General features: G+C 41.9%; 1 protein-coding gene across 12 annotated transcripts in view; it reads left to right on the forward strand.

Annotated features, from left to right (window-relative positions):
• kiaa1109 (KIAA1109 ortholog) overlaps window positions 1–12,157 on the forward strand; it is a 534,122-nt gene that overhangs the window by 284,677 nt on the left and 237,288 nt on the right. For all 12 annotated transcript variants that reach the window (XM_038792378.1, XM_038792369.1, XM_038792381.1 and 9 more), the window contains 4 exons: window positions 1,600–1,727; window positions 2,383–2,585; window positions 4,413–4,610; window positions 7,443–7,654. In XM_038792378.1, the coding sequence (XP_038648306.1) occupies window positions 1,600–1,727; window positions 2,383–2,585; window positions 4,413–4,610; window positions 7,443–7,654 (741 nt within the window). The remainder of the gene's footprint in view (window positions 1–1,599; window positions 1,728–2,382; window positions 2,586–4,412; window positions 4,611–7,442; window positions 7,655–12,157) is intronic.

A 12,157-nucleotide genomic window follows, 5' to 3' on the forward strand; every position in this document is an offset into this window, starting at 1 on the left:
AGACTCTAAGAGTTCCACTTTCAGCTCCGTAAAACACCGGAGGAGAGCGGCCTGCTGCTCCTCCGCCCATTTTCTCCAATCTTCTAGTGCGCCACCGGCCGCCATTTTGGTCCTCTTCCCCCGCTTTTTTCGGGGAGCTGCTGCCGCTTTTTTTGTCGCCCCACTCCGAGTACCGACCATAAAGTTGGTCTCACTCTCCTCAGGGAGCCTTCCCCCACCGGGATTCGTCTTTACAGTACCGTCGGGGCCCTCCAATCGGCCCTTAAACACCTTTGTCGCAGGAGCTGCCAAATGTGCGACTTAGCTGGTCATAGCCGCAACCGCGGGATTGTTGTTATTGTTAAGGGGATTGGTTTTGTATTTGTTACCATTTACTGTTTGTGGGTGGGGTGTGTATTTTGGAGGAAAATGTGAAAATGGAGAATAAAAACATTTAAAAAAAAGGGTTATCTGAGAGGACATTGGATGGGAATGGGTGGAGGACGAGGGAAGTGAGAAGTAAGGCTGGGGGGGGGGCTTGAAACATTGTTGGGACTTTGAATACTGTGTTGGAGATCAGACAGTCATTTTATTGTTTTAATGTTTAGCATTTGGGAATAAATTGTATGTAATACATTTGTGTACAGTGAACTTTCTGAAGAAAAGTTGCACCCATTCATGGAAAGATAATGTGACCACTGGTACCATGCAGACACTGCATTCACTTGTGCACAAATAGGCTAAACACAGAGAGTGTTACATGCTCAGTGATTTGTGTAATTCACTAACAAGCAAGGACATTTGGTAAAAATTTAGTTTGATACATCATTTTTCCTGATGAAGCACGAGTGCCAAAACCATGTAATCCAGTGTAGTGAAAGGTTAGAGGCTGAAAGTTGTGCATTAGACACTCAGCATCAGGAAGGATTCGATGGGGGTACTGAATCTGACAGCAGAACTGGTAAAGTGGGCAGTGAACCCTATTTTTAAAAAATAATTTAAAATGGCTTTCCATCATCATTCCTTTCAAACAAGCATTATATGGTAGGAGAACTCCCTCAGCACCTCAATTGCATTGTGGGGTAGGTGCCCGATTTCATTACAATTCATGTCATTGGACCCTTCCACACGACTTGTGTTATTTATTCTCCCAGCTTCTTTTATACCAGCTGCCTGTGTGTTGAGGTGTGAAGATCTTGACCTGAAGATCATGTGTGGTTTTCCACAAGAATGTGGTTAGCATGTATGCCTGATGTACATATGGTTTGTATAGTTAAATGACACCGTGATTGTGGTACTGGATTGTCAATGCAAAGATCATGCCAAGATTTCCTTAAATCTGATCATTTGTAAGCTGGCTCCAGACAAAATGGCTTTATTTAATTATTGTAAAAAGCCAACTGGTTAACTTGTACTTTGTGGGGAAGAAACTAGCTGTCCCCTACCTAGTCTGGCCTACTCCAGCCCCACACGACATGGTTAACTTTTTGATGGACAGTAGCTAGGGATGGATCATTACTTCTGCATTACTATTGTAACCCATAACTCATCTGTTACATATTAAGACAATACTATTCATCTTTAACTATATTAATTAGACTTCTTTTTGAATACTTGCAGGTGAATTTATGTCTTTTGCAAGCATCAGTGGAAAAACCTCCAATGTTCAGCTCCAACAAGAATGTTACTCAGGTTTCTCTAGTTGCTCTGTGTTTTGACAGAATTTCTACACAAATTTTGATGAACAGGTAAATTAACAAACCTTTGGTTTGGGGAATGCTGTTTTAATTATCCAGGGTACATAATTACGGTCAATTGCATCCATTAAATTTGTTGTTTGCTGTGAAAGGATGTTTTTACTGCATTACAGTCTCATCCCGAAAGTTTCAGAATGCTGCACATAAAGCACATGATTTTAAGAGTGTAAATCTTACTTTGAGGATTCTTAAACTCTATTAATTTTTTTAAGTTTTACTGCCTTTGTAAGCATTTCAAGCCAGAAGTTATATCATGTTGATATACAATAATCAATTTTGATAAAGTTATCTTTCGTTCACATATGCTACCTTTGATATGGCTTTTCATGGACAGCATCTTGAAATAATAGGGTAAACTGTCTTTGTCAGAAATTATATTGAATTTTCAATCTTCACAATTATATATAGTGTTCGACATTCTAATAAAGAAAACTACCTCCTCAAATTGCTAAACCATAAGCTCACATGTCAAAATGGATTACCCAGATCCTGTAAAATAATTATGACTTGGTGCACAAAATCTTAGACCATGGTTATTTCTTACAGTTTTGGGGAAAAAGTGACTTTTTGAGTCGGCATTGCATATGCAATAAATGTTTGCTTTTAAATTTTCGTGAACCTTAACTTGTGCAACTCTTGATAATAGGGGTATAGTAGAAGATGGAAGCAACAATCCTGATGCAGGCAGAACATCTGTTGCATTTGATAAGTATGTAAATGCTAGTAAGATGCAACCACAGTCATCTGGCTCCCTGAGGTCAAATTCAGGAGCAGAGAGGGGAAAAGAGCTGGCAGCCAAGCTTGATATCCATCGCATACATGGTCAGTTAAGAGGTCTTAGCACAACAGGTAAGATGACTGCCTCAGAATAATAATGACTCATAATTATTATCTAAGTTTCTGCTTAAATAAACAAATGTCCATTTATACATGTACCAATACAGTAAAGTTTTGTGAAAACGGTTGGATTGCGGTGTACACTTGTCTCCATTTTAAGATCACTATAAACGCAATCTTGAGTAATCTAGTTAGCATTTCATATGTACCAGCTGGTATCTGTGCAAGTTCCAGAATTGTAGCAAATTAAAGAAACATTAAAGTTGCTAACTTAACTATCCTGTTGGGCACTAACCTCCATACTACATGCAGACCAGGAGGTCTGAGTTAGCTGATTTTGGTAGAACAGGAGTTAAATTGCTGTAACTGGCTATGGCTGCTATTCCTTTTTGCCATCCAATGAGGCTTACTGGAATATGTATGTGTGGATATCAGATAAACAAAACTGGGTTGAGTTCTGTCAAATACCCGTTGCCTGAGGGCCAGCATCTTCAGCGAAGAAGGGACAAAAACTGGAAAATCAAAGAATTTCTAATATTAAGAAAACTACTGGTGACAAGTAGCCCAAATATGTGAGGAGAAAGTACTACTGTCTTTAAATCCACTACAAAACATAGTTTTGTTTAAATAATTACCAAAAGTCAAAACATATAAAAAGAGAGACTTGCATTTATTTTTCACAACAGCTCGACGTCTCAAAGCACTTTCCAGCCAATTAATTACTTTTTGAAGTGTAGTTATTGTTGTAACATAAGAAATACAGCAACTAACTTGCACTTTGCAAACTCCCACAAACAACAATGGAATAATAACTAGATAGTTTTTTAATGTGATGTTGATTGAGGGATAAAAAGATCTGACATTGTAACTTTTTTCTGAACATTAAATCATATGTTTTATTTTTCTTTGGAAGCCCCCAGCTGCTGATTACAAAAATGTATAATTTTTATTCTCGACACACTAAGCAGAGATTTTGGTATCATCCATGTTGATATTGAATAAATGATGAGACAGAAAACTAGTCAAAACTGTTGTTGAATAAAACTACAGAAGAAGGGGTTCTGAAAAGAATTTGGCTTCATACAGGACCTATTTTAGCATATTTGAATTCACAAAAGATTTGGCAACAAGTAGTTGGAGATTAACCATGCATGCGTTATTGTTTTCTTGAGTTCTTGAGAATAAATAAAACATTCTGGATCAAGGGTGAGACATCATCAACCCCGTTCAACTTTAAACCCCTTTCTTAGTTGATTCAATATTGCAACCATACCAACTTGCATTTATATAGCACCTTTATGCGCTAAAGCATCCCAGTGCACTTCACAGGATTGTCATCAAACAAAATTGAACACTGAGCAAATGAAGGGGATGTTAACACATATGACTAAATGTTTAGTCAAACGAGGTAGGTTTTAAGGAGTATCATGGAGGAGAATAAAGAGGACAAAAGATGTAGGGAGGAAATTTCAGAGCTTAGGACCTAAACAGATGAAGGCATGGTGGCCAATGGTGGGGCAATTTAAATTGTGAACGTGCAAAAGACCAGAACTGGAGGAATGCAGATATCTCAGAGGGCTGTAGGGTTGGAAGAGGTTACAGAGAAACAAAGACGTGAGGGCACAGTGAGATATGAAAACAAAGTTAAACATTTTAAAATTGTTTTCTAAATTTTGGTGCAGAAATAATGTTATTTAGAGTTTATGTTTGGGTCATTGAGAAAAAATGGTATAAAAGTTTAAACTATGGAACTAAATTAATTGTTGAATATTAATAATTGTTCCGATCAAATTTTAGAATGCGTATACTAATATTCTTTTAATGCTTTAATTTCAAAAGATTTAGGAACAAGTTCAATCACTGCAATCCCCTTTGAGAAGTCAAAAGTTCTTTTCACATTAGAAGAATTGGAAGATTTTACTTTCATAGATGATGCTGAACTGCTGAAAGCTACAGACGCAACCAAAACTCCTCAGAGTCTGGAGAAGTGGGGATGGATAATGTTCGAATATGGAATTGAAAATTTAACCATAAAAGGTAGGCTACCATTCTTCGTTCTTGTTTCTGTGCAGTTCACAACAAAATCATTGGTTTTATTGAAAGAAATATGTTCAATTTGTGTTTGTAGCCACTTTATGCTGAAATAATTGCTGTAAATCAGACTGCTTTACAACATAAGTAGGAAGACAAGTAGGCCCTTTCACCCCTCAAGTCTGCTCTGCTGTGCGGTAATGTCATGATTGATGTGATATTGGCCGTAACTCCATATTACAGCCTGCCCCAGTAACCCTTTAAACTCTTGTTGATCAAAATTCTGTCTAACCCAACCTTGAATATATCCAATGAACTATCCCCCATTGCTCACAGGGAAAAATAATTCCTAAGATTCACAATCCCGAAAGAAGGAATTCCACCTCATCACCGTCTTAATTGGAAGACCCCATATTTTGAAATTGTGGTCCCTATTTGTAGATTTCCCATGCAAGAGGACATCGACCCGATCAAGCCCCCCCCCTTGGAATGCTAGCGTACCCCATCGGGGGGGGGGAGGTACAGGAGGTTATTGTGGTATTGAATGCAGAGAAAGCCTTCGATAGGGTAGAGTGGAGCTACTTGTTCACAGTGTTGGAGCGATTCAAGATAGAGCCCCAAGTTTGTGTCATGGGTTAAGCTACTATATAAGGAATCTAAGGGCAGCATCCGTGCGAATAACGTGAGCTTGACATATTTTTAGTTGCACAGGGGAACGAGGCAGAGGTGACCCATGTCCCTTCTCCTGTTCGTGTTGGCAATTGAACCTTTGGTCATCGCTTTGATGAATTTGGATAAGTGGAGGGGGATAGTGAGGGGGCGATGGAGCACAGGATGTCCCTATACACTGACGATCTTCTGTTGTACCTTATGGACCTGGTCCCACAATGCGGGACATAATGGAGCTATTGAAGCGGTTTGGGGCTTTTACAGAACATAAGCTGAATTTAGAGAAAACGTAATGTTTTCCGGTCGCTCTGCCAGGGAAGGGAGCTGATCTGTTCCGTTTAATGGGCACTCACTTCAGGTATCTAGGGGTGTAGGTGGCTCTGGATTGGGCCCGACTTCGTAAATTGAACTTTACGAGTCTGGTGAATAGGGTTAAGGCCGCTCTACAGAGGTGGGATAACCTCCCTCTGTCTTTGGCAGGCTGAGTTCAATCTGTGGAGATGAACATTCTGCCACGGTTTTTGTTTTTACTCGAATGTCTACCTTTTTACCAAAAGCGTTTTTATGTGGCAGTGGAGTGATTGATCTGGTCCTTCATATGGGCGGGCAAGGTAGCCAGGATTCGGAAAACGGTCTTGCAGAGGGACCGACAGTCAGGAGGTTTGGCATTGCCGAGCCTGATATATTGCTATTGTGCGATGAATGTGGAGGAGGTGTTGGGCTGGTGTGGGGATTGGGAGGCAGTTTGGGTGAAAATGGAGTCAGGTTCATGTAGGGGGTCGGGGCTGCAGGCAGTGGTGATGGCCTCGCTTTCATTTTCTCCATGGAAATACGCAGGTAATCCGATGGTGATCGCTACGTTGAAGATATGGAGACAATGGAGAATATGCAGAACTTTAAATTTAGGAGGGATGTCGAAGTGGCCACTTGCACAAGGACAAGGGCAAAACCTGCATGGGAACATCACCAACTGCTTTTCCCCCAAATTACACACCATCTTGACTTGGAAATATATTGCCATTCCTTCACTGCTGCTGGGTGGAAAAACCTGGAATTCCTTTCTTAACAGCACTGTGTGTGTCCCTACACCAGATGGACTGCAGTGGATCAGGCAGGGGGCTCAGCACCACCACCTTAAGGGTAACCCGGGATTAAATGCTGGATTTTAAAAACATGAGGTCATCCAATACGCTGCTGCGCGTGTCCTAACTGGCACAAAGTTCCGTTTATCTTTTCAATTGTTCTCACTCTCAGTTGGCTGCCAGTTAAGAAAAGTTCAAACTTTGATTTAAAAAAAATCTTATTATTACTCTCAAATCCCTCTATGGCATTGGCCCTCCCTATCTCTGATATCTTCCAACTCTCCGTGATATCTGCACTCCTCCATTTCTAGCCTCATGACATCCCTGATTTTAATTGCTCCATTATTAGAGGCTGTACCCTCATTTGTCAAGTCCCAAACCTCTGGAATTCATTCCCTACATCACTGTCTTCCTGCCTATACCACTCTCATTCCCTGTAAGATACACTTTAAAATCTGTGTACTTGACCAAGCTTTCAAACTTTTGCCCTAAAATTGCTCCATGTGACTTGGTGTTAGATTTTGTTTTATTATGCACCCGTGAAGCACCTTGAGAAATGTTATTCTGTTAAAGATGCCACATATACAAGTGTTGATTGAAAGAAATCGTTTTTTATGAAATGGTACCATTTTGGACCTGTGGTCTACATAGCCAAGTCTGATGTCAGACTTATCACAATTGGGGTGGGTGGTGCAAGAGGGCTCTTTCTTGTTTTCCCAAGAATGAAAATCCAGATGTGCCTCAGCCAGAAGGGTTGTAGATTATCTAGGGTAGATAATCTTTCTTTGCATTTATAGTGAAACACTGTGCAGCAACTGAATCACGTAGTGGTTGGTTACAGACTGAGTAGTTATGCATTCTGTTAGGTTGTGGAGATTCCTGTAATAGGGAGGCTTCATTGCAGGGCAGGTGAGTCACTGCAGATTGCTTTGCCCTTTTGGAATCCAGGAGCCATCACAAAAAAAGGTGGTGAAATTGCTTACAGAAAGTGTTTCTTTGTTAAATATGATACTTAAGTGAGAAATTTGAAAACCAATGCGAGTTTGTTTTTGTGATCTCAAGTTTGTTACTATGCTTGGATTCTTAGGAGGAAGGCAATCAGGAGCTGTCTTGTACAACGTTATGGGTGTTCTTGGTAAATCGAATACAGCAGAACGGAATGGAATGATAAAATCAGGTGATTCAACTGCTTCTCCAACTGGCAGTGGCTACAGCACTGATGTATCGGAAGATAATCTCCCTCGTGACGAAAGAAGTCCAATTTCAGATAACAATGGAAATTCCGCATCCGATGATCAGGTAAAAATTTAACAGCACTTATTAAATGTATTCTAAATATTATTTAAACTTGTTAACATGTAAACACTCAGTTGGTTTAAATTAAAGATAATATTATGTGCAAATCAGTGGCTGGGCAGTTCACAGTACATAATAAAAATGTACTTGTAGGTTATTTGTGTGTCTAAGAATATAATCATGGACCCCAACTGGACATGCATCTTGGGCACTGCCCATTTAAAAGATCTGAGTGCTGTCCCTATTGGCATTACTGTGCCAGCCACTAGCTTGTATGCTGTGCTAATCAATGTTTTGGAGGCAGGATAGATCTCGTGGCAAGATTTGCAGCACATCATGTATTTTACTGCCAAGTTTCTTTTTCTTTTTTGTTGGGATGTGCGTGTCACTGGCAAGGCCAACATTCATTGCCCGTTCTTAGTTGTCCTTCAACTGATTAGCCATTTCAGATGGCAGTTAAGAGTCAACCATATTGTTGTGGGTCTGGAGTCACATGTAGGCCAGAACCTAATAGTCTTAATGAATACCCTAGGGGAATTAGTGAATCAGATGCTTTTTTTTACCACAATCGATGAGTGTTGTCCTAGTCACTATTACTGAGACTAGTTTTATATTCCAGATTTACTAATTGAATTTAAATTACACCAGCTACCATAGTCAGATTTGGACCCATACCCCAGAGCATTAGTAGTTGCTAATGGTGGCACGGTGTAGTTACTGATTGTGGCACAGTGGTTAGCACTGCTGCCTCACAGTCCAGGGATCCGGGTTCAATTCTGGTCTTGGGTGACTGTCTGTGTGGAGTTTGCACTTTCTCCCCTTGTCTGTGTGGATTTCCTTCGGGTGCTCCGGTTTCTTCCCACAGTCCAAAGATGTGCAGATTAGGTGGATTGACAATGATAAGATTGCGCCTAAGTGTCCAGGGATGTACAGGTTAGGTGGAGATGAGGCAGGGTTTATGGGGATGGGGCCCTCTTTCAGAGGGTCGGTGCAGGGGCTGAATGGTCTCCTGCAATGTAGAGATTCTATGATATTGCTAGTCTAGTGATATTATCACTACACCACTGTCACCTGTTATTTGTTCAACAAACTGCAAAGCAAATAAAGTCTTTTTACTGAGTCTATTTAAAAAGAGTTTGCTGCAAACAGGGCTCAGGACTAAAACTGCAGCAGTGTCTCCCGATAAAAGTGCAGTGATTTATTCAGCAACATTCAGTGATTGTGGGAAGAGTTACATACAAATTATGTGCGTAAAGTCAATCAGATTCATTTACAGTGTGTCAATCCAGGCATGAATGACCAGGGAATTACCCAATCGTCTCTATTTTGGCCAGAAATAATGATGTTTCTGTATGCAGCTGTAAAAGATGATGTAGATAGTGTACCAAGTGGCTAATTACTGTTGATTATCACTGCTGCAACCATTTGTTTTGTAACATTGAAGCGTAACAAATATAATTGATTTTTAAGTCTGTATCTCATCTGTATTCCCCAAAGCAGTTTCTTATATGTTAATTATTATTCTGAGAACTACATATTTTTATTATTTTATATATTTTATAGCTTGCAGTTTTATTATTTTTCAAATGAATCTGTATAAAATAGACAAATATTAACTGCTCGTGCTTCATGAAACAATAAAATGTTTCAAACAGGACAATTATTTCGAACATAATAAGCATAGGAATTGATTTATTTTTCGCGACAGTATATATTTTATCTAGTCTGATAGGAAAAGTATATATTTGGAGGTGGTGCCTGGTGGTTCAATAGGTTAGCTTACTATACACTCGTGTCTCGGGTTTGGATTTGAATCCGATGCAAAAAAACTGGATTGTGGAATTCAATTATGGACAATTTAAACTGGTTTCTAATCTACGCAGAAAAATGACAGAAATGTTCCTACAATTCTGTGCAAATTGTTAACCAAATTGAAAATTCTACCCTTGGAGAAAACAGAAGAATTTACAACGGTGTGGTTGCTCTGGTGGGAGCTTTATCAAGAGGGATTAGTGCTGAGGCTGGGCTTCACTAGCTGTTGCCAGGGACTGGTCATGAAGGAGGAGCTAGTTGCTTTGGGAGGGGGCATGGACTAACCCAGCTGGATGATGAAATTCACCACTGGAACTGCCTCAGGGCAGCTTTTTAGTGGTATTACTTTTTATGCAGATCTATGTCTTTGGTGATTTGGCCCCATGCTGTACGGTGCCTTTAACATGAACAATATTGAAGATTTAAAGGCTAAAGAAGTAATTCCGACACGCAATCTTAGCTGCCTGATGACAACCAACGAGGCCTCAGATATATAAGCTTTTGTCTTAAGTCGGGGATAAAGGGGGTTGGTGGGGTTCAGATGTTAGTCAAGTATGCATCTTCTAAAACCATGCCTAGGCTATGCAACAAAGAAAGAAAGGCAAACTTTTCCAACTTGGAAACTAGCATACCAGGACTAGTGACCTAGTCACTAGTAGGTACTAGTCTGTGGGCGTGGGTTTGGAAGGTGCTGACGAGGAACCTTGGTGAATTCCTGCAGTGCATCTTTTAGGTGGTACACACGGCTGCCATTGTTCATTGGTGTTGGAAGGAGAGAATGTTTGTGGAAGGAGTGCTAATCAACTGGCTGCTTTGTCCTGGGTGGTGTCGAGCTTCTTGAGTGTTGTTGGAGCTGCGCTCATACATGCAAGTGGGGAGTATTCCATCACACTCCTGACTTGTGCCTTGTGGATGGTGGACAGGCGAGTCAGAAAATGAGCTACTCACTGCAGAATTCCTAGCCTCTGACCTGCTCTCTTAGACACATATAACCTCACCCACCCACCTCTACTGACCCACCCGTCACCCTCACTCACACATCCCTCACCCACCAACCTCACTCTGCCACCCTCACTCGCTCACTCTCACTTACTGTTCTATCCACCCCACTCACTCGCCTACCATCACACTCACCTACTTTCACTCACCAAATGGCTGTGGAGGTGGGGAGGTGCAGTGAGAATGAAAGCGAGGCCTAGCAATATCCAAATGCAAGTGCCAGCTGAAGGAAGTGCTGCGAGCAGATTGAACATGGGGAGAAACCAGGATAATGCGGCGAGGAACTGGGGCCATTGAGGGAAGCGCTGAGAGCAGATTAAACTTGGGGAGGAACTGGGGCCATTGAGGGAAGTGGTGAGAGCAGATCGAACATGGGTAAGAAATAAGGAATGTGGGGAGGAACTGGGGCATTAAAGGAAATGCTGAGAAGAGGTTGAACACTGGATTGCGAGGAGAATTGGGGGAATGCACCTAGAGCAGGGCCAAAGTCCTGTGTAACTACACCCTGGGCTGGTGTTTCGCCCGGCCCTCCCAGATTCTCCCACCCAGCGTGGGGAGCGGAGAATCGCGCCCTGTGTAACTACACCCTGGGCTGGTGATTCGCCCGGCCCTCCCGCGATTCTACCACCCAGCGTGGGGAGCGGAGAATCGCGCCCTGTGTAACTACACCCTGGGCTGGTGATTCGCCCGGCCCTCCCGCGATTCTACCACCCAGCGTGGGGAGCGGAGAATCGCGCCCTGTGTAACTACACCCTGGGCTGGTGCGTGGTCAGTTCCAGCCCCACCTGACCTGGAGTTGCAACACAAGTGAATTTAGATTTTATTTAAAATATCCAAGATTCTTGACTGAGCCCAATAAACTGTGGTCACCAGGCTTTTAACATGTAACTTTTTATTATAAGCAGTATTATAATATAACTGACAGAAAAATGTACATTACTATCTCATACCCCTTTCCCAAACCCCTTTCTAACTGTACTCATTCTCTACACGCATATATACAAACAAACAAACAAACACACACGCATACACACACACAGACAAACAACACAGAGGGGGAAGGGTGACTGAGGGGTAAAAAATAATATGAATAAAAATAAACCGGATAAAAGATCTTTAGTGCACTAAGATGGCTTCCAGTTGATGTCTTTCTGGAATTCAAGCTTTTGTTTTGATGGTACTTCCTTCCAGGCTTGAGATGGTTTGCTCTGGCAAGATTGTCTATTTTCCCTTTAGATATAGGATAATTTCAGGTTTACAGCAAGGATTTGCCAAGCACTCACTGGACTTAGAACAATGAGGCAGTTCTTTACTTCAGCAGCGAGAGAGAAAGACTGTTCCTTTCACTTCCCAGGTCTCAACACCAGGGGCTGGATTCTCCGTTGTTGCGACTTAGTCCCCACGCCGTTGTGAAAATGGTAGTCTTTTGCGCCAGAAAAACTGGTGCCAAAAGGCCACCAATTCCCCGTTTTGCTGGGGGTTAGCGGGGAGGCAGCGTAGAGTTCGCAGCTCTGGCTGCCGGTACGGCCTCCAGCACTTCCGGTTCAGAGGCTGCGCATGTGCTTCATGGCGGACTCAGCCCGTGGACCTGGACCGTCAAAGTAGTGCCCCACATTGGACGCTTGCGCGCTCTAGACCGCCCACTCACATTCTCCCCCCCCCCCCCCCCCCCCCCCGGCCAATTGGTCCTCCCCC

The sequence above is a fragment of the Scyliorhinus canicula genome, chromosome 3, assembly GCF_902713615.1.
Source record: "Scyliorhinus canicula chromosome 3, sScyCan1.1, whole genome shotgun sequence".
In the NCBI taxonomy this organism is placed as follows: Eukaryota; Metazoa; Chordata; class Chondrichthyes; order Carcharhiniformes; family Scyliorhinidae; genus Scyliorhinus; species Scyliorhinus canicula.